We start from the raw sequence: 19,279 nt of genomic DNA on the forward strand, positions 1-19,279 counted from the left end.
CCGGGTTCGATTCCGGTCAAGGGCATGTACCTTGGTTGCGGGCATATCCCCAGTAGGGGGTGTGCAAGAGGCAGCTGATCGATGACTCTCTCTCATCGATGTTTCTAGCTTTCTATCTCTCTCCCTTCCTCTCTGTACAAAATCAATAAAATATATTTAAAAAAAAAAAAAAGTACAGTCTAATTTCAATCCTCTGGAAATGCACAACGCAGAAAGGAAAGTGAGAACCGTGCGACTACAACACTGTGACAATTGCTTTCATGCATGGATTTGAGCAGTCTCATTAGTGAGAGTTCACATGCTGACTGTCCACTTCAGCATATAGCTGCTATTAGCTATTAAGGAAATATTGTTCCCTAAGGCTGTTTTCAGTATATCTAAAACAGCAGTATAGTTAGTGACAATACTAACAATGAATACTTATAGTGTTCATATTGTCAGGCATGTTTTTCATGCTTGATTCTCATGAAAACTCTATAAAGTGGAATGTATTAGTAGTCCTACTTTCTATATGAGAAAATGGAAACTCTGAGAGTTTATGTAGTCTGCTTATAGTCACCAAAAACTACATACTTCCTATTCGTAAGACCTATATAAAATACTTAGAAAATATATCACAGTTTTTATTCATTAATATTTATGTCTGTTTTTTTTTCACCAACCATACAGTTGTGCACTTATTTATAGAAGAGGAAAGAAAGGAAGAAAATTATCTAACAAAACCAACAATGGAAAACATTCTGATAGACATGGTAAGGACAATTTTAAATGATTACATCCATCATAATGTTCAATATGGTTTTCAGAGTAAGATAAAAATATATATCAAGATGTTGGATTTTAATTAAATTATATGTAATTTTAATTTGGTCCTAGAAAGTTGTTATTAGGTCAATAATCATTGAACTACATGTTAAATAATTCCATGATCATATAAAATTATGAACAAAAAATACCTAAATATGATTAAGGTTTGAACATGTTTTATAAAGTGAGACTATTTAACTTATTCTTTATTGTGAATAAATATAAAATAGGGCAAAAATATTTACTAATATTTTATTTACATATAAAATAGGGCAAAAATATTTACTAATAAGTAAAGAATAATGCATTCATTTACTAAACAAATATATATATATATATTTATATATAATAGGGGTGTCGAACTCAATCAGAGAAGGGGCCAAAATCTAAAATCCAGCCTAAATCGCCGGCCGAATAGTTTACTGAACAGTCATAAACTGTCATTGTGATGGAAACGCAGCGGAGTGCAGTGATGACAGCACGGTGCAGGCCACATTGCAAGGCCTGGCGGGACGGATTTGGCCCACGGGCCTTGTGTTTGACACATGTGATATATAATATAGGGTCTTCCAGATGCAGCACGGAAATATAAAGAACTCAGAGGTTGTCATTCCAACCTTGAGTCAACGCAAGAAACATTCAAACCTGTGAAGAATTTTTGTGAGTTTAGTTGAGCCAAACTTGGTAATTGCCGGAAAGCAAAATGTCAATGGATTAAGACAATGCTCCAGAGAATGGCAATTTTGCACCTTGTTTTATACATTACAATAAAAAGAGAAGACCTAAGTGTGTTACCTGAAATTCATACGTGATGGATTAAGAGAAAGCAAAGCGGGGAAACCTCTGGGATTGGATAAAAAGTAAAATGATAGACACATACCTTTTGTACAGGTGGGTCCAGGGTAGTTAACAGTCAATAATTGACTCAGTAACAATGAGGGGATTTGTGCCTGTGCTTTGAGGGGTTCCAAAGGTATGTTATCTTAGATGCACAAAGATGACAGACAGACTCAGTTACGGTGAAAATTGACCTTTGTCAGGAAAGGTTTCTAGCCTAGGACATGACTTCACACCATAAACTGCTCTTATCATTACAAAGTTTTCATTTCAGACCATCTTTTGTGGTTACTCTAGTTCTTTGAGTTTGTAAGACTACCACGAACACCTTCCCTGAATATGTGGCCCTTTTCATTCACATTTGCAACAAGGACATGCTGCTTAGACTGAGAATCAGTGACTTTTCTTGGGTCCATAGAGAACTTGGGTTGCAGGTTGGTAACCCTGAAATTGAGTCCAGGTGAGTTCAGGCGCTTCCAGTAAAAATCTGCTTACTTGGGCCAGAAGTCCCAAGAGCCATAAATTGGTAAGGACAATCAAATAGTAATTTTGATGAATTTCTGAAGGCTGAGTTTAGACGACATGAGAGTGAGAAACTCCTGGGAACCACAACCTCAGAGGAGCCCCTCTCTTTGTGTGGGCTTCACCTACAGCAAGCCTACTCGATTCTCATAGTGAAGATCTGAGAGTGCCTCTGGCGGTGTGTGTATGTGTGTGTGTGTGTGTGTGTGTGTGTAATAATTGTGAAATATGCCCAGAGCCTTTTGCATAAAAAAATTCTACTGTCCAGGAGAAAATACTTTGACAGAACTTGATAAATGGCTGGAAGAAGAGCTAGCCTTCCTGACTCACCTAAGAGGAAAAGGAATAAACACAGTCAATAGAGGTCAAGCTTCAAGGAAATGACTTAGGCATGCTACAGCAAGGAGGGGAGATGGGGCAGAGGAAAAAAAGCTATTCCACTAGAGCTCTGTCTGTGTCGGTCACAGTCCCTAACACAGGCCCACAGAAAACCTGAGACTTAATCAGGACACTGGCAGTGCTCTCCCTCACCCGTACCAACCAGCGTAATATCAACGTAAAAACAGTCAAACCTGTAAAGAACTTTTGTGAGTTTATTTGACCCAAACTGTCAACAATTGCCAGGAAACAGAATCTCAATGGTTTGGGATAATGCTCCAGAGAATGGCAGTTTTTCACCTTATTTTATACATTACAATCAAAGAAGGAGACATAAGTGGGTTACATGAAATCCATTGGTGATGGCTTAGAAAGGTGGGAGAAAGCATAGGGGGTGGAGACCTCTGGGATTGGATAAAAAGTAAAATGATAGACATACTTCTTTTACTTAGATGGGTGCAGGATAGTTAACAGTCAATGGTTAACATGATAATAACAATGAAGGGATTTAAGGTCTGTCCTGGCGCTCAGGTGCATTTGGTTGTGCCCCTAGGGGTCCGAAAAAACAGAAGTTACAAGTTACCCTGACTTGTCAAAGGTACTACTGTGTTTCCCCGAAAATAAGATATCCTCCGAAAATAAGACCTACTTACAGGTTTCCTTCTGAGTGAAATATAAGGCATCCCCTCAAAATAAGGCCCCCCTAGGCTAAACATGAGAGATTTGGTCCACTGATTCTGAAAGAAATGGAGTCACAAGAAATTCACCAGGAAATTCAGGAATTGGATTGTTATGATGATGTTCCAGAAGAGGATGACATCATTGTCATTGAATAAATGAGTAAATTCGTGATACTGTAGGATTCAGTTTGTCTGGTTTGTGTTGACAACTACCGTACTACCATACCGTATACAGGTAATACATTTCCTTTATTTTCATTTAACAATAAATGTGTACCGTATTGTTCTTCATGGAAAAATAAGACATCCCCTGAAAATAAGACCTGGTGCATCTTTGGGAGCAAAAATTAATATAAGACACTGTCTTATTTTCAGGGAAACAGGGTAGTATGTTATCTTAGATGCAAAGAGACAATAGGCTCAGATAAGGTAAAGATTGACTTTGTCAATGAAGATACATGCCTAGGACATGATTACCACTATAAGCTGCTTTTAGTTAAAGTTTAATTTCAGACAATCCTTCGTGGTTACTTTAGGTCTTTGAATTTATAAGACCACCATGCAGGCCCTCCTTGAGCTTGTCAAGTTAGCATGTAGCCCCTTTTGTCCGTAATACCAATAGGGCTGACATAAGATTATGATAACTGAAGAAGCTATAAGACACAGACTTAGAATCTCTGAGAAGTACTTATACATGAAGGTGAACCTAGAGAAGCCCAAAGGAAAGAGAGGAGAAAAAAACAAGGGTGCTAGAGGACTCTGACACTTCTGGTACCAATAAACACAGCCATCAGTAAATAGAGCCCCAACTCCTGGCCATATCAACATCACTCCTTGCATGAAGGGTCTACTCAACTCAGTTCTTAGATGCACAATGTCTGGTGTTCAACAAAAGTATGGCACCCTAAATGGCAAAGAAAACATAGTCTGAAGAGAAAATTCAAGCATCAGAATAAGACTCAGATATGTCAGAGATCTTGGAATTGTCTGAGTGGGAATTTTAAACTAATTCTGATTAACATGTAAGGGTTCTAATGGGAAGGGCAGACAAATGGAAGAACAGATGGGTGATTAAGCAGATAGATAGAAATTATAAGAAAGAATAAAAAATAAATTCTAGAACTAAAAAACACAGTAAAAGAAATAAGAAATGTCTTCAATGGACTCATCAGTAGACTAGACATGCCTGAGGAAAGAATCCATGAATTTTAATATATGTTAGTAGAAACTTTGAAAAGTGACATGAAAAGAGAAAAATATAATGAAAACAATGGAACAAAATATCCAAGAACTATGGAAAATCACAAAAGGTTTAACCATATGGAGAAGAAAAAAAAAAGAGAAGGAAGCAGAAGTATTTGAATAATAATGACTGGTAATTTTTCAAAATTAATGACAGACACCAAACTGCAGACCTAGGAAGCTCAGAGAACACCAAACAGTATAAATAACAACAAACTTTACATAGGCATATCATATTTGAGCTGAACAAAACCAAAGAGAAAAAGAAAATTAAAAATAAGCCATACAAAGGAGCAAGAATAAGAATTACATCCTACTTCTCTGTGGAAGCTATGCAAACAACAAGAGAGTGGAATAAAATATTTAAAAGGTTGAAACAAAAGCCCCACCAACCTAGAATTTCAGATCCAGTAAAATTATCCTTAAAAATGAATCAGAAATCTGAAGGAATTCATCACTGCAGATCTACCCTATAAGCAATATAGCAACGCCCAGCTTCCTCTCCCTAGTGACTAGCCTCCTTCGAGTTTCTTCAGCCTAGGAACATGACTTGCTTTACAGCCAGGTGCAAACATTTTACACTTTAACCAAATGTCTGTGAAGCATTTTCACATGCTTCAGCTCATTTGCTCCTCAGAGAAGTCCTGGAGTAGGTAGATAGGAGACTTGGTAAAATCCTATTTTCTTTTCATTAGCCAGAAATGGAGTTAGAAAGTTTAGAAACTTGATCCAATTGAAGTAAAAAATAATGGAACTTGAAAATGACTTAAGGTTTTCTCACTGAGCAGAATATAGTCAAACACTACTACAATTAAATGTTTATATTGTAGTTTAATACTGTGTTCTCCTTGTGTGATCTACAATAATAATCTGCTTCATGTCCATTTTTATTACTGTGTTGCTGACACTTACCTGAAAGAGAAGTTGCGGTGCTTCACTGGGCTAGGAAGTTTAGCTAAATCAGAAAGCAGGTCTAATTAAGCCAGTTATTTCTATATGTATGAAAGGCTATGTTGACCCACACTTGTGCGATACATATAGAGTTCTCGCTGGCACCAATAACACATGTGTGTTTCCATCTGTCATTGTCCATCATAAATTTATTTGACACTTCTATTATAGAGAAAGGGTGAATAGCAAAAAAAAATCTTCTAATTAATTTCCTTTCAATGTGCATGAATTTGTGTGCCAGGACATTAGTTTTAATTAATAGTGTAGGAGAAAAATTTGGACTCAAAAAAAGGAATCATTAAACACAAGATACAACACATCTGCCTTTCCTATCAATTTTGTTTGGAACTAATGTAGCATGTAGGAACAGGTTGAGGTGAAAGTGGAAATCCTGATTCTTATCCCAGGTGAGCCCCTTTGGCAATTTACTTGGTCTTTGTGTTTCCTGTCCGATGAAACAGAGATGATATTACCAATCCTACCACTTTTCAGGTTGCTTTAAGACTTACCTGAAAATTCATTTCCTGTTATAAACATTTATTGACTGCCTCGGATACCATAGGCATTGATATGAGGTGCATAATGAACAAAACCAATTCCTAGCCTTCATGGAGCTTCCACCTCAGTGGGGGAAGATATATGAAAAAGAAAGCAATAAAAAACAGGTGGTAAGGGTTGAGTCTGAAAAACAGGTGTTTTCTTACATAAAGTGGTCAGGAAAGCCTCTATGGAATTTCAATAGATTGAACAAAGTAAATGAGTTGGAAAGGCTTGGTATGCTGAAGGAACAGCAGTGTGAGCTGATGGAATGACAATGAGGTTCCAGAGGTGGGGCTGGAGGTGTAAATCATGTAAGCAAAGAGTCAGGCCCTCATACAAAGGCAGATGGGAAGCCATTGGAGGAACGTAACTGATTTACATTTGAACAGGATCACACTGCCTTCTGTGTGGAGAACAGAATAGATTACTGGGTGGGTCAAAGGTGATCAAAGGGAGACTAGCCAATGTATTCAAGTACACAAGGTAGGCTAGTTAAGGCTACTGTGATGGTGCAAGTGGTAACTGGTCAGAGTCTGGGATATTTTAAAGGAAGAGGCAATAGGATTTTCTCATGGATTGGATATAAAATGTGAGGGAGTGGAATAATAAGAGGTTATGGAACGAAGATATTAAAAATATAAATGAGCTTGCTTTAGAATTTAACGAGCATTATGTAAGGCAATATTAACTAGCTCATTATGCACCAGGAAGCCAAATATTTGATAGATTAAAATTTCATTTTAGTCCCCCATGACATAAGATGTTTCCTGATTTTCACCAAATATTCATTCTGCAAATTCACCAGTCAGAGGTCAGTTTACAATGGAAGTTTTCAATCAGAAACAAGTTTTATTATAAGAAACAATGCCATCATGTAAAAAATGCAAAAAACTGTGCAATTATGGCAAAATGTTTAAAAATATCTACACATTTGCCCCCAAAGGACTACAGTACTTACTACATACCTGAGCACTGAACATTGAATGACATTTAAACTGCTTCACACAGGGAATCTAATCCCTGCAGATCACTTCCACTTTTTCTCATGCACCAATGAGATGAGCTTGATACTTATGCATCAACTTTGCAGGATAACAGAAAACAAAGATTGGAAACTAAAGGATACAATTAAAACTTTCCTATAATATACTTATATCAAGTCCAGTTTTCAATGTCTAAAAATATATAGGAAAGTGCTACATACATTCTTCAAATGTGAAAACAGTTAACGTGGGACACGCATATTTTAGACCTTTATTTTATTTAATTCTTCGGTCCCATTGTGCATTTTACTTATATTCTCAACATACTATGCAAATGTACCTTCACTATCTAAACATATATCCACACATATTAGTGATCTTAGTTTCATATCCAAATCATTTAAAAAGTGGCAAAGTATCCTACTTATATTTATTTAAACAAATAGTTATTCATACAAAATTCAACTTATCTTCTATTCCCATAGCAAATTCTAAACCTTGGTTTGACACACTATACTTAGATCACACTCTGAACATAAATTTTTATAGTAAAAGGATCAACTGTTGTGCAGATCAACAGAAAAAAAAACATACTGTGGGACCACAGCGTGTTGTACTCCTACTTGGATTGGGCACATGGCACATGTAAGTTATTAACTCAGCCTTCTATGTCATAGTTTCAAGTAACATATTTTTCCTAAATAAATACAGAAGATTGTCAAAAAGCATCAGGAAATCTTACTCAATAAAGCTTTCAAAAATAAATTACATGAACACATCTTTTGCAGAAGTTACTTCTGTTTTTTCCTCTCCTTCGCAATACAATACTTTAAAGATGCTTGAAAAAACTCATAGAAATAGCCCCTCCACCAGGATGAGGGTGAAGGAAAAACTGGGAAGAAAAAAAGGTTACTGGTTGACAAAGTTTATAAAGAGATCATATATATATTCTCAAGGCCAAGAAAAAGAACCACATATCTAGCTTCACAAGGCTAGATTTTAGAATGTTACTTCTACAAATCCTGTCTACTTTGAATTCTTCAGAAAACATTTCCTACTGTAGAGGTCTAAGCTTGGAAAGTTTCTGAAAAACGAGGTATGCGATGCAAAGAGGCAATGTTTCAAAATTGTTTCACAGTACCACCTCACAATTTATACAAGAGTTTCGAATACAAACCTTGCGAATTTGTTTTCTTTAAGGAAATCAAAATGTTCTAGCTGAGGGCAGACTCTGCACTCTACCTGTATCCTTTACTGATGATTCTAGGCAGAGTAAAACATATGTTACTGATCCAAATATCTTCCCGAGGTATGAATGAGTTGGTTTGTCCTTTATGTGAATGTTCCTAACTGATTGTTAGATCAGTTAAATATGAGATGTGATTTAGTACCTATAATGCTCACTCACTCTTTTCCTCCTCAGTCACTTTCAGCTAGAGCAAAGTTTTCAAGGTAAAAATATTTATCACTGGTAAGTGCAAAAATGAAAAAGAAAATGAGGTTTTAATTGTCACATGTAACTTAAAAGCCATTAAATTCAACCACTGCAGGAGTTTTGTTTCTGTAAAACAGAATTTTAAAAGTAGGTTTAAAACTTCACATTATGCTCTGTGCAGAACAGAAATAAGTTACCTTTCATTGTACCGATTTAAGACTAGACAAGTAGAGGATGGAAAAGGAGGTCAGATAACAAGATGGCCCGTGTTAGTGCAAATCTTCTCACTATTCTAAGACTGAGTTAGAACAATAACTGGCCACATCTTGCTATCATGTAAGTAGAGAATATTGTGAAATCACAAGACTTCAAGTCAAGTACAATGGCCATGGAACTCACGTACCAACCTGAAAGGTAGGCAGAGGCTCAGACAATTTAAATCCACTTAGCTATACACATGAATGAACTTATACTAGCACCAGCCACCTATGAATTTGAACCCTTTTCAGGATTTCTTAAATAAGACAGTGTTAGCACTTGAAAAAGTTAACAGAAAACACCTACTTTAAAACTTCAGCTTAATTCAAAGCTATATGGGAAATGGGAAATAGACTGAAAGTTCTTTCTGAGATGATTTGTTTTTCCCTTTGATCTACTCTATAACAGAACACAATTAAATCTCAGTACACTTGGAAGCAGTACATATATACACATATATACATATGTGTGTGTGTGTGTGTGTGTGTGTGTGTGTATATATATATATATATATATATATATATATATATATATATATAAAATGAAAATCTAAGTTAGTGCTTTTCTGTGTTGGACAGGACACAGCTAAAGTCCTAGTGATATTGCCTCAGAGTTTTACCCGTATTTAAAATAAAAAGTCACATTAAACTATTTTGTATAACTTTAACCAATAATACCTAAGTACTCTTATTATTATAGACTGCATAGTTATTAACTCATCTGTATCTCAGAGACTATCACAAAACTCTAGAATGAAAATGATTGTTTTTATACCAGAAAAAAAAATCTGTTAATTGCACTTTGTTTCCTTTTGCCACTGAAATGAAAACATCACAAGGATTAAGACACCCCTGCCTACAATGTAACCTTTCAGAGCACTCACTCCGTGCAAAGCTCTTGGCTTTCTTAAACACTGACAGCACTTCCAGCATCACTGAGACTGCTTCCTCAGGTAGCAGATGTCAGTGAGCTCGCGAAGGCCGGCTGCTCAAAGTACTTTCTGAAGACACTGAGGATAGAGTTTAGCAACCGCGCATTCAAAATGCCGGCCGAGGTCCCAGAGCCGATCTGGGGTCTCATATACTTTCATCCATTGGTCTGTGATGTCATCATACTGATACAGAGAATTTTTTCTGCTGGTTCTGAAGACATGTTCTTCAACAGTCACTTGAGTAGCTCGAACAAATAAATGAAGTTTATTCTGGAAAAGTACCAGTTTAAGGTATGGATTGATGGATTCATCACATGGAAAGTCTTTCTTACGAGTCCATTTATTTAGCTCAATGTCATAGGCTTCTACTGTAAACATGCGCTGGTGATTTCCACAGGTTCCAGCTATGTAGTAGATAGAGTCTTTGTACACAGCAGCTAAGCCCTGGATTCTAGGCACAGTCATAGGGGTCAAAAAACCCCAGTAGTCTTTTTGAGGCTCATAGAAGAGGAAAAATTCTCCTAAAAAAAAAAGAGAGAGAGAGAGAGAGAGAGAGAGAGAGAGAGAACAAGAATATGTATATTTACATGCCTCTTTTTGGTTATATGTTGAAGACTAAAGAACATAATTTTTCAAATATTTCACTTTCTAAAATATTGCTTTTATAATCTCCAGAGATACATTATTTATAAAATAGCCTAAAACTTCTTCATTCCATGGCACAACATAACACAAAATATTAGTCAACCTGAACTGGGCGTGTTCATAATGGGGAGAGGTGAGGAGTTATTTTGGCTTGATGGCAGAACATTAGTTAAGACCCTGGTTTGGACCTGGCCAAGTAGCAAAGTTGGTTAGCATGTCGCCCCTACATCAAGGTTGTGGGTTCAATCTCCAGTCAGGGCACATACAAGAAGCAACCAATGAATACATAAATGAGTGGAACAACAAATCAATATTCCTCTTTCTCTTTCTTTTTCTCTCTCACCCTCCCTCTCACTCCTTTTCTCTTTTCCTCTCTTCCTTTCTCTATCTAAAATAAATAAATAAAAACTTTGAAAGAAATAAGCTAAAAAACTTAAAAAAAAAAGACCTGGTTTCCATTTATTCTATCCAATTATATATTTCAGAAAATTTATTTTAAGCAAGTTCTACAAAAGCGTTATTACTAACTAGAGGCCTGATGCACAAAATTTGTGCAAGTGTAGGCCTTCCTTGCCCTAGCTGCCAGCACCAACTACCCTCTGGCACCTGGGACCCAAGCTTCCCTCACAGCTGCAGCTTCGTCAGGAAGGATATCCGGTCTAATTAGCATATTACACTTTTATCATTATCTATTATTATAGATGGTTAGTCAATGAGGTCAAAGTATATATATAGCTTGATATTGAATAAGCCACTATAAATTTATTTGCTCATTATGGAATTGTTCAGATTTGTGTCTATGGTGCACTTATGTGTTCATTTTAATGTTGCCATAATGCAAACACAAATATTCCAGAGGCGAAAAGATGCTTTACAATTCAGTGTTTCCCAAAGTTTGGTACGTGTACCCCCAGGGGTACGGGAGGGTTTGGGGGGAGGGGGTACGCGTTGCACTAGAGTTATGTGGGGATATGCACTGCACCGTGCTTAGCTGCGCCTAATTCTACGTTCTCATGAGTACGAGGGGTACTCAGCGTTACGAAAATTATAGAAGGGGTACACATATGTCAAAAGTTTGGGAAACTGAGTTTACATGATAGAAAACACACACAGAGTTCATAGAGGTGACTTTGAGTCTGTTTCAATTCTATTTTAACAATGAAAGGGTGTGCTGAGTCAGGCCGCTAATATTAAAATGTCTGAAAGAATTCAACTGGTGAAGATATATGAGTTTAGCTAATTATAAAGTTTCTATAAAATCCTTGATATAAAAATCTGAATCCTTTATGAACAGATTAAATGACGCAACAACTACAGAAAGTACCTACATAAGCTTCTGACTACTCATATCAAGTTTATTTACTATATAGAGGCTTTGTTTAGATTACAAATACCTACTTCTAAACTGAGCTTCTCCTTGAAAACTATTTTGAACTAGGTTTACTCTTGATCTACAAATTTAACTGTCAACTTAATAGTGATGCTGTGATTTCGGTTTTTCTTAAAATAGCTTGTTAAATTCCCTGCTTTCACTTGAACAACACCTGCCCTTAAATAATGAACTTCTAACGGATTCTTAGTAAAGAATATAAGAATAAAAACTTTCTAATGTGTACTACCTCTCTACAAATGTCTTATGGAAAGCAAAGATGATACATAAAAGAAAGTTGACTTTTACAATCTAAAATCCACTTTAATAAATTAAAAGCAATGATGGGCAGTTAAGAAAATTCTCAGAGCCTCAGATTCCTCTTATATAAAATATAATCTTGGATCAAACAATGTTCATTCCAGCCCTGAAATTCTATTAATTCCATGCTATTTTGCTTTAGTATTTATATTAATGTACAACCTTTACCTTCCACTTGAGTGTCTTACAATTAATTCTGTATTGGTCAACTAACTGGTTAGCCAGTAAGACCAAAATACATGTAAAGGGAGCTTCATCATATTGGATGCTACAACCTATACAACCATACTCAATAGTTTATACATCCTTTCTTATATTCCAGTTTTCGGCAAGACCAACAAACCTAAAACATGCCTGTGTTTCTCACCTAAAATAAGGCATTAGAATTAACTTCCTGGAGAATTAACTTTTACTGAACTTTAAATATGTAAGTTCAAGCTTTGCTAGGAAAATTTAAGTCAAATAAAGGATTAGAGCAAAGAATATAACTTAAAGAAAACAATAGGATAAGAACTTAAAACTCATGTGTATCTACAAAAAAAGTTGCCCCTTTTTTCTTGTTTTATTAAAGTCATAAGTACAGAAAACATTCACATGTAAGCAATTAAGAAACACAGAGGAGAGATAAGGATGACGGTATTATTGACATTGCATTCGACATTCAAACAACTAAGATGTGTAAACCCAAACACAAGGAAAACATTAGTTTTCTCAAATCAGAACCTTGGAACAAATGTCTTATTTATTCTCACCTAGTCGCTTTTTCTACCTCTCCGACATCACTTAAAATCTTTTAAAAAGCTAAGTATATTGAATATTCCCTCTTATTTATAATGTTAAAAGAAAAAAGTGACATCTCAAAGTTTCCAGTGGAGGGAAAAAATATCAGGGAAGGTAAACTAAACTGCACTGAAATTAAAATTGGAAGGCTGTAATTTAAAACTCTTTGTAACCTTTGCAATCATAAGCTTATACAAAATTCTTGGGTAATTGATTAATATAACCTTAATTAATGCTTTGTTCTTTCTCTTTTAAAGTAATCTTTAAGTTCCATAAGAATAGCTGCTAAATTTCCTGGTTTTGTTATTGAAGAGCAAAAACAGGTCATGTATCAACCTTGCTTTCTTCTTCTTCTTTTTAAAAAATATATTTTATTGATTTTTTACAGAGATGAAGGGAGGGATAAAGCATTAGAAACATCTATCAGCTGCCTCTTGCACACCTCCTGTTGGGTATGTGCCTGCAACCAAGGTACATGCCTTGCCTGGAAACGAACCTGGGACCCTTGAGTCCGCAGGCTGATGCTCTATCCACTGAGCCAAACCGGTTAGGGCTCAACCTTTTTCATGTTTCAAGTCTTAAAAATAGCTCTGAAGTAGTCCTCCAAAAATACTAACTACTACTTAGTAAAGAATGCTTTCAAAAATACTTATTCCACATGATGTCAAAACACAGTAAGAACATAGTAAAATACAATTTGACAACTTTACCTGCTACCCTTTCATCAAGAACTAAGCCACTTAGGCACCTACCCTGTAAGACATAGATCTTCTCTTTGTATTCCACGGCGTTATGGAACTCCATTGCAACAGGCATTGCGCAAACAGTTGTCCAACAATTTTCTCTGCTGTCATAGCACTCCACTGATTTTAGTGAGTTTCTCCCATCACCTTCATAAACACGCCCTCCGATGGCATACATCTTACCACAGCAATACACCAGCTTGCAGCCTATTCTGGCTCGAAGCAAGGATGGTTTGGATAGCCACCTATTGGTGGAATGGTCATACATCCAGAAATCGTTTTCTGCCTTATGGTCAATGGATACTTCACTGCTGCTTGGCCTGTATCCTCCTGCAATATAAATGTCATTATCTGGTGATATAAGAATCCCAACTTCTCTCAGATCATTTGGTGGCTTGCATAATTTAAACACTCTTCCCGTGGCTATATCTAGACAAGGCACTGTTTGCTTCTTTCCTGAGTGTTTGTGGGCAGCATCAAAACATATGATCATTTCAGATGCAGTCATTCCTAGTCTTTGTGTACAGCCATTAGTATTGGATGGTCCCTTCTCTACATAGCTTTTGGCTATAGCCTGTGCAAACCGAGGGGGGATTTTCTCTATAAAGGTATCTTCCATTAGAGGAAAACGTATGCATTTGGCAAAAATTTCTGGAAGGTGCACTTCTCTTTCATTCTGTTCATATTCAAACCACCTGACAATGCTTTCATAAACATGCTCTTCTCGGTCCACGTTTAGATCATCGCTGTCTAGTATACTTATCAGTTGGTCTTTTGACAATTGGAGAAACTCCTGTTCTTTGGTGACACACAGAAACTTTTTACGGATGTATTCTTTGGATCGATACCCGAGCTCCTGATGACCGTAATGATCGGCGAAGATGAAGACGCCGATGGAGTTTTGGGGGTCCAAATGACTGACCATGTACTGAGCACACTGGTCTTGGATGGAGGGGATCTGGAAGATGCTCGCTGCAGTGAACAGGGCTTGAACGTTGGCCTCTGTTAGAACAACTCTGGAGGTGTAGGCATACTTCAGCACTAACTCCATTGATTCCGCTTCAACACCGACTATTCGCACTTCTCTTTGAGAACTTTCTGTAAGGCCACTAGTGAACATGGATCTATGGAGGAAAAAGTACTTAATATTATATGTGTGCTATAAATAACAATTATGGTGGCAAATATTTAGCAGTATAAATTTACCACAAACATAACCCTTGAAACTGAAAAGTATCTCCTAATGTGTTTCCTGATATTCCGAATGGGGATTAAAGTTGCTCATCGAGCAGAAGAATGCAGTTTGACTAATCTAGAAAATCTTATCGGGATCAGTCAGCTCTATGCCAGCTCCGAGACAACATATTCCAGGACACCTTCTTTCCTTAGAGCTCCTACCCAGGCTTCTGGTCAAGTTACATCAGAGACTTGAGATCTTAAATCCCTAGGCTAGTCAGAAAGTTTAACACTTACTGGGTTGGGTGTTAATGTAATGCGTTAGCATATAGGGATTGTCCAGCAAAACTTCTCATGTCCCAGGGGAAACTTACAAGGCAACTCAGCCCAAAATATATCTTTAAAATTTTCATCTTAGAAAAAGAAATTGTTCTTTATAAATTCTTATTTTCTACCTACTTATATTTACAACTATTTCATGCATGCTTCCTTGTTCAATGATAAGGAATATACAGAGCATCACTTATCCTTGAACATTTTGAAAACCTTTTTCTTAAAATATACTTGATATTCTCATAGTTACCAAATTTTACCTATGTATATCTGTGTATTAATAAAGATTATGGTAGGCTGATAATAATGTCTACTTCTAAAGAGAATTTAGTAATTAACTGATTCTTGGAGATAATGGTTTTTAAACCCCAAATTTTTGCCCTTCTTTTTTTTTTTTTTTTTTTTTTTTTTTTTTTTTTTTTTTTTTTAATAACTGCATTTATAGGCCTTTCTTGGCCAAAAAAAAAAATAATAATAATAATAAATTGCCAAAGCTTGGCTCTTTAAGTATTAGCTATTTACAAACGTTATTTGTATTTCTTTTCTTCCTTTAAGGTTTCTTTCAAAGCTGCTCTTAAAATTAAAGTATAAAAATCAAATCCAAAGCTCTATTAAAAGCTTTTTCATAAAGGGGCTGCATGCCCTAGATGCTGACTAGATGACTACTAAAAAAAGTTGACCTAACATTGGTGATAAAGTTAACTCTACAGTCCCAGACACCTCCCTCATGTTAAGGAAAATATTCTTAAATAGGAAGGTTTCCGGTCCTTTAGAAATCAAATGAATTTAAAAATGCAATCTGAGAAATACTGGAGGTATACAAGGTATCACAAGGACCCAGCTTGCTGCCTGAGTTCTATTTTTACTTTTACAATGTAAATTTTAAGTTTAATATCACACAGGCTTTTTTTTTATGACTGAGAACTAGATGTTCCAATGTTTGAGCTGGTTTTCAATTCAGGTGCTGAAAGCCTCAGCGATACAGAAAGCAATTAAAGATAAAAAGAAAGCCCTTCATTAGGCACAGATTAGCTCCCAAAGGAGAGCACTGGTCCAGGTCCCTTTATCATGGGAACCGCTGCTGGCCGGAGCAGGCTGGTCTCCCAGCAGGAGCAGTGTGACACCTGAGGAGCACTCCTTGGCTCTAACAGGTGCTTTATGCAAACGCTATGTAAAGCAGGAGCACTTGGTCACACAAAACCCTGAACAGCAAAACCTTTGTAATAATAGAAATTTTAATTCCGAGAAGTCATTGGAATCATGAAACAGCCATACCAGATTCCAAGCTATTCTAATTCTCCCACCAGTGATGCAAGACTTAGAAACCATTAAGTATGACTTTCCAGATTTCACAGCAGCAACTGCACTGTGCCAAGAAACTTCTGTACAAAAATGACAAGCAAGAGGAATAAAACCTAATCCTTAAGTGTTCTAGCCAAATATCTTCATTTGAATTCGGATATCTAATTTCTTAGAAATTAAAAAATACATATATTAAAGCATACTTCTTTTAAAGTGATTTGTCTAGGTCTTCAAAACTAATTTTAAAAGTATGACATTCAATGATATAAGACAGTATAACTTTTTAGTACGGCACAGACATTTTCACTTTTAAGTTCAATGTTTTGGGTCTTTTGAAACTATTTAAATCTTATATAATAAAAATTCCTGAGAGGCAGCTTTAAAGAGAACCTTCACTCTTGGTTCCTTAAAGCCTTGCAGTGATTAAGAAACTTGGCTATGGAATCAAATCCAACCTCTGCCATGTCCTAGACGATTTAGACACTACTTAACCTCCACCCTCACCTGTTTTATCAGATGTAGAATAGGAATAACAACTATGCAGAGACAGAGTTTTAAATGATATAAAGCAATATATGTAAAGTAAGCTTAGCCCAGAGCTTGATGAGCATTTAATTATGACATCTATTCAATATTTTATGCATAAAGACCCTAACCATATCCCAGTAGTTTCAATTACCAGCCCAAACTTCATAATTTTTGTGTTTGAGTGTCTTTCCCCCCCCCCCCCTTTTCCAGCTCACTGCCTCGTGACGGTTAATACTTAATAGACCAATGACCTACCCTAGCAAGTCTACATGGTTACATCACAAGCATAAGGGGGAAGTGACTATATTTAACTATGTTCTGAGAAACAGGAACCAGAAACTGCCACGTGGAACACTACACTGCCATATGCCCTACAAAGGTAAGCACCTTCAAAAGGAAAAAGCATTTCGAGTGTGGTTGAGGAAATTACTTCCTGTTCATTCATGCACTTTATTGGACACTGAATGGCTTTAAAAAAAAAGCACTTGAAACAAAAGGAGAACTTAAACTCAAGCAGGAAGCTGCCTTTATCACTGATCTTTTCTTAGAATGTGAAATCCTATTTTAGACTCTAGTTTTAAAATTTAACTTTTCAAAGTTTTTTAAAGATGGATATAAATGAAAATGAGAACTTAGCTTCGAAATCTTGGAAATAATTATTAGTCTGAGGCATAAGGTACACAGAAAACTACACTTCATTTACTTTTATTTCACTGCTTTTATCCCCAAGGAATTAAAAACAATCTATTAATAGGTTTCTTTTGTCTTTGGTTTTTTCAAAAGAACAGGCTATTATGCTTTAAACTCTAAAGGAGTTACACGCACTAAAGAAACATGCATCATGGATAAAATTTTGGAACCAATTCTTTACGGGCACCGCCCAACACAATTTCAGGGATGGAAGTGCCCTACCTGGGCTGTGCATGTGGCAGCCACCGCCTCCATGTGGCTACTGAGCCCTTCAAATGCGCACAGTGTGCCTGAGGAACTGAAGTTTTCAAATTGTGTTTAATTTTAAATAAAGCTTCGATGCCACAGGTGGCTAATGGCTGCCATATTGGGCAGCACGACTCTAGACTTTCTGGTCATTTATCTGAGACAGACAGACAGAAACATAGGAACTTACACACACACACACACACACACACACACACCTGAATTCTAGAAGAATCCGACAAGTCAACAACAAGAAAGAAAAGAATAGGGCCTGTTATCCTTTTTCAGGACACAGACTCGGGGCTTCCGCCTCCTCGCAGCGCTCAGGGCAGTCACAGAGGGCCGTGCCAGGGCGGGGAGCTCGGCGTGGGCCGAGGCCTCCACGCGGTCATACCTGAAGTAGGGGCTGATGGCAGCAAGAACGTTTCTATGACAGGAAAATGTTTTCCCGCGATCCACTTCCACTACAATGTCTGTCAACTGGCCTTCATCGAGCATTGTTTTGAGCTGCTTAAGAATACTGCAAGCGTGAAAGGGGTCCATGGCATCGCTGGCTGTGTCTGCAGATGGAATCCCGGGCGGAGTTGGGGAAGGCTTATTTACATCTAGGAGAAAAATCGTACAACCACAAGGAGTTCGGGGCCGTGTGTGTGTGTGTGACGGTGTGTTCGCTGGCTTGGCGTGTTGTACTCCCGTGCGGACACACACGTGTGCATGTATGCGCACCGCCGGGCGGGGCCGCGGGGCTGCACCTGGGGGAGGCGAGCGGCGCGGCGGGTCCACGCCCGGCCCGCGCCCCGGAGCCCGGCGAGCCCGCAGCCCGCAGCCCGCGCTCGCGGGGCGGCCGCGCGCACCGAGCGGCCGCACCACCCCGGCCGCCGAGCGCCGCGCGGGCACGAGCCTCCCGAGAGGCGCGCGAGGCGGCGGCCGCCGGTACCGCTCCAACCGCCGCCCGGGAGGTCGGACCGGACTGGCGTCGGGTACCTGGCCTCACCATCCTCGTCCGACCGAACCGCCCACCGCCCTCCACGCCATCCGTCCCCTCCCCTCATCCCGCTTCACCTCTCCATCTTTCTCTCCTGCTCCGCATCGCCACCTGCGCGGCGCCCCGCCCGCGCCTGGCCCCGGCCCGCCTCCCCGCAGCACACCTCGCTAGCCACGATACGACCCACCTGCCGACGCGGCCATTGCTCCACCGGGCCCCGCTCCAGCTATTTAAAGAGGAAATGTCATTTCGCTTCTCTGGCTCCCGGGTTCCGGCTCTTCTAGGCTTCCCCGAGCCAATGGGGTGGCCTATGCACCCGGCTCCGCCCCCAGCTTCTGAATTCCGGGCGATGATTGGTCAGGACGTGCGCAAGGCGCGTCGGGAATTGTAGTTTTATTGCCCCCGCTCCCGCGTGGTCCTGGACGGGTGGAGACCAAAGCCAGGGGTTCCTATTGGTTGGCTCTGAAGGAGGTGGAGAGCGTAGAGGCTGTGGCCAGCCTGTGTCCTTGGGGAGAGATAGTCCTCCAGCCTTGAGAGCTGTCATTCTGAGGGGCTAGGGCTGGGGAAGCTCTTACAGAGCAAATTTCCCCCACTTCA

General features: G+C 38.4%; 1 protein-coding gene across 2 annotated transcripts; it reads right to left on the bottom strand.

The window, feature by feature from the left end:
- Positions 1 to 6,786: 6,786 nt before the first annotated feature.
- Positions 6,787 to 18,973, bottom strand: KBTBD8 (kelch repeat and BTB domain containing 8). 2 transcript variants are annotated; one of them, XM_036430581.2, is made up of 4 exons: positions 18,870 to 18,973; positions 18,092 to 18,302; positions 13,432 to 14,546; positions 6,787 to 10,085 (listed from the first exon to the last, which is right to left on the bottom strand). In XM_036430581.2, exons 1-4 carry the CDS (start codon positions 18,883 to 18,885, stop codon positions 9,622 to 9,624), a joined length of 1,806 nt encoding a protein of 601 aa, XP_036286474.1. In that variant the 5' UTR covers positions 18,886 to 18,973; the 3' UTR covers positions 6,787 to 9,621. The 2 variants fall into 2 exon arrangements, with proteins under 2 accessions (XP_036286474.1, XP_036286473.1); XM_036430580.2 differs by having other exon boundaries at positions 13,390 to 14,546.
- Between the last annotated feature and the right edge of the window lie 306 nt (positions 18,974 to 19,279).

This window comes from Pipistrellus kuhlii, unplaced genomic scaffold, assembly GCF_014108245.1.
Source record: "Pipistrellus kuhlii isolate mPipKuh1 unplaced genomic scaffold, mPipKuh1.p scaffold_m20_p_11, whole genome shotgun sequence".
Classification (NCBI taxonomy): domain Eukaryota; kingdom Metazoa; phylum Chordata; class Mammalia; order Chiroptera; family Vespertilionidae; genus Pipistrellus; species Pipistrellus kuhlii.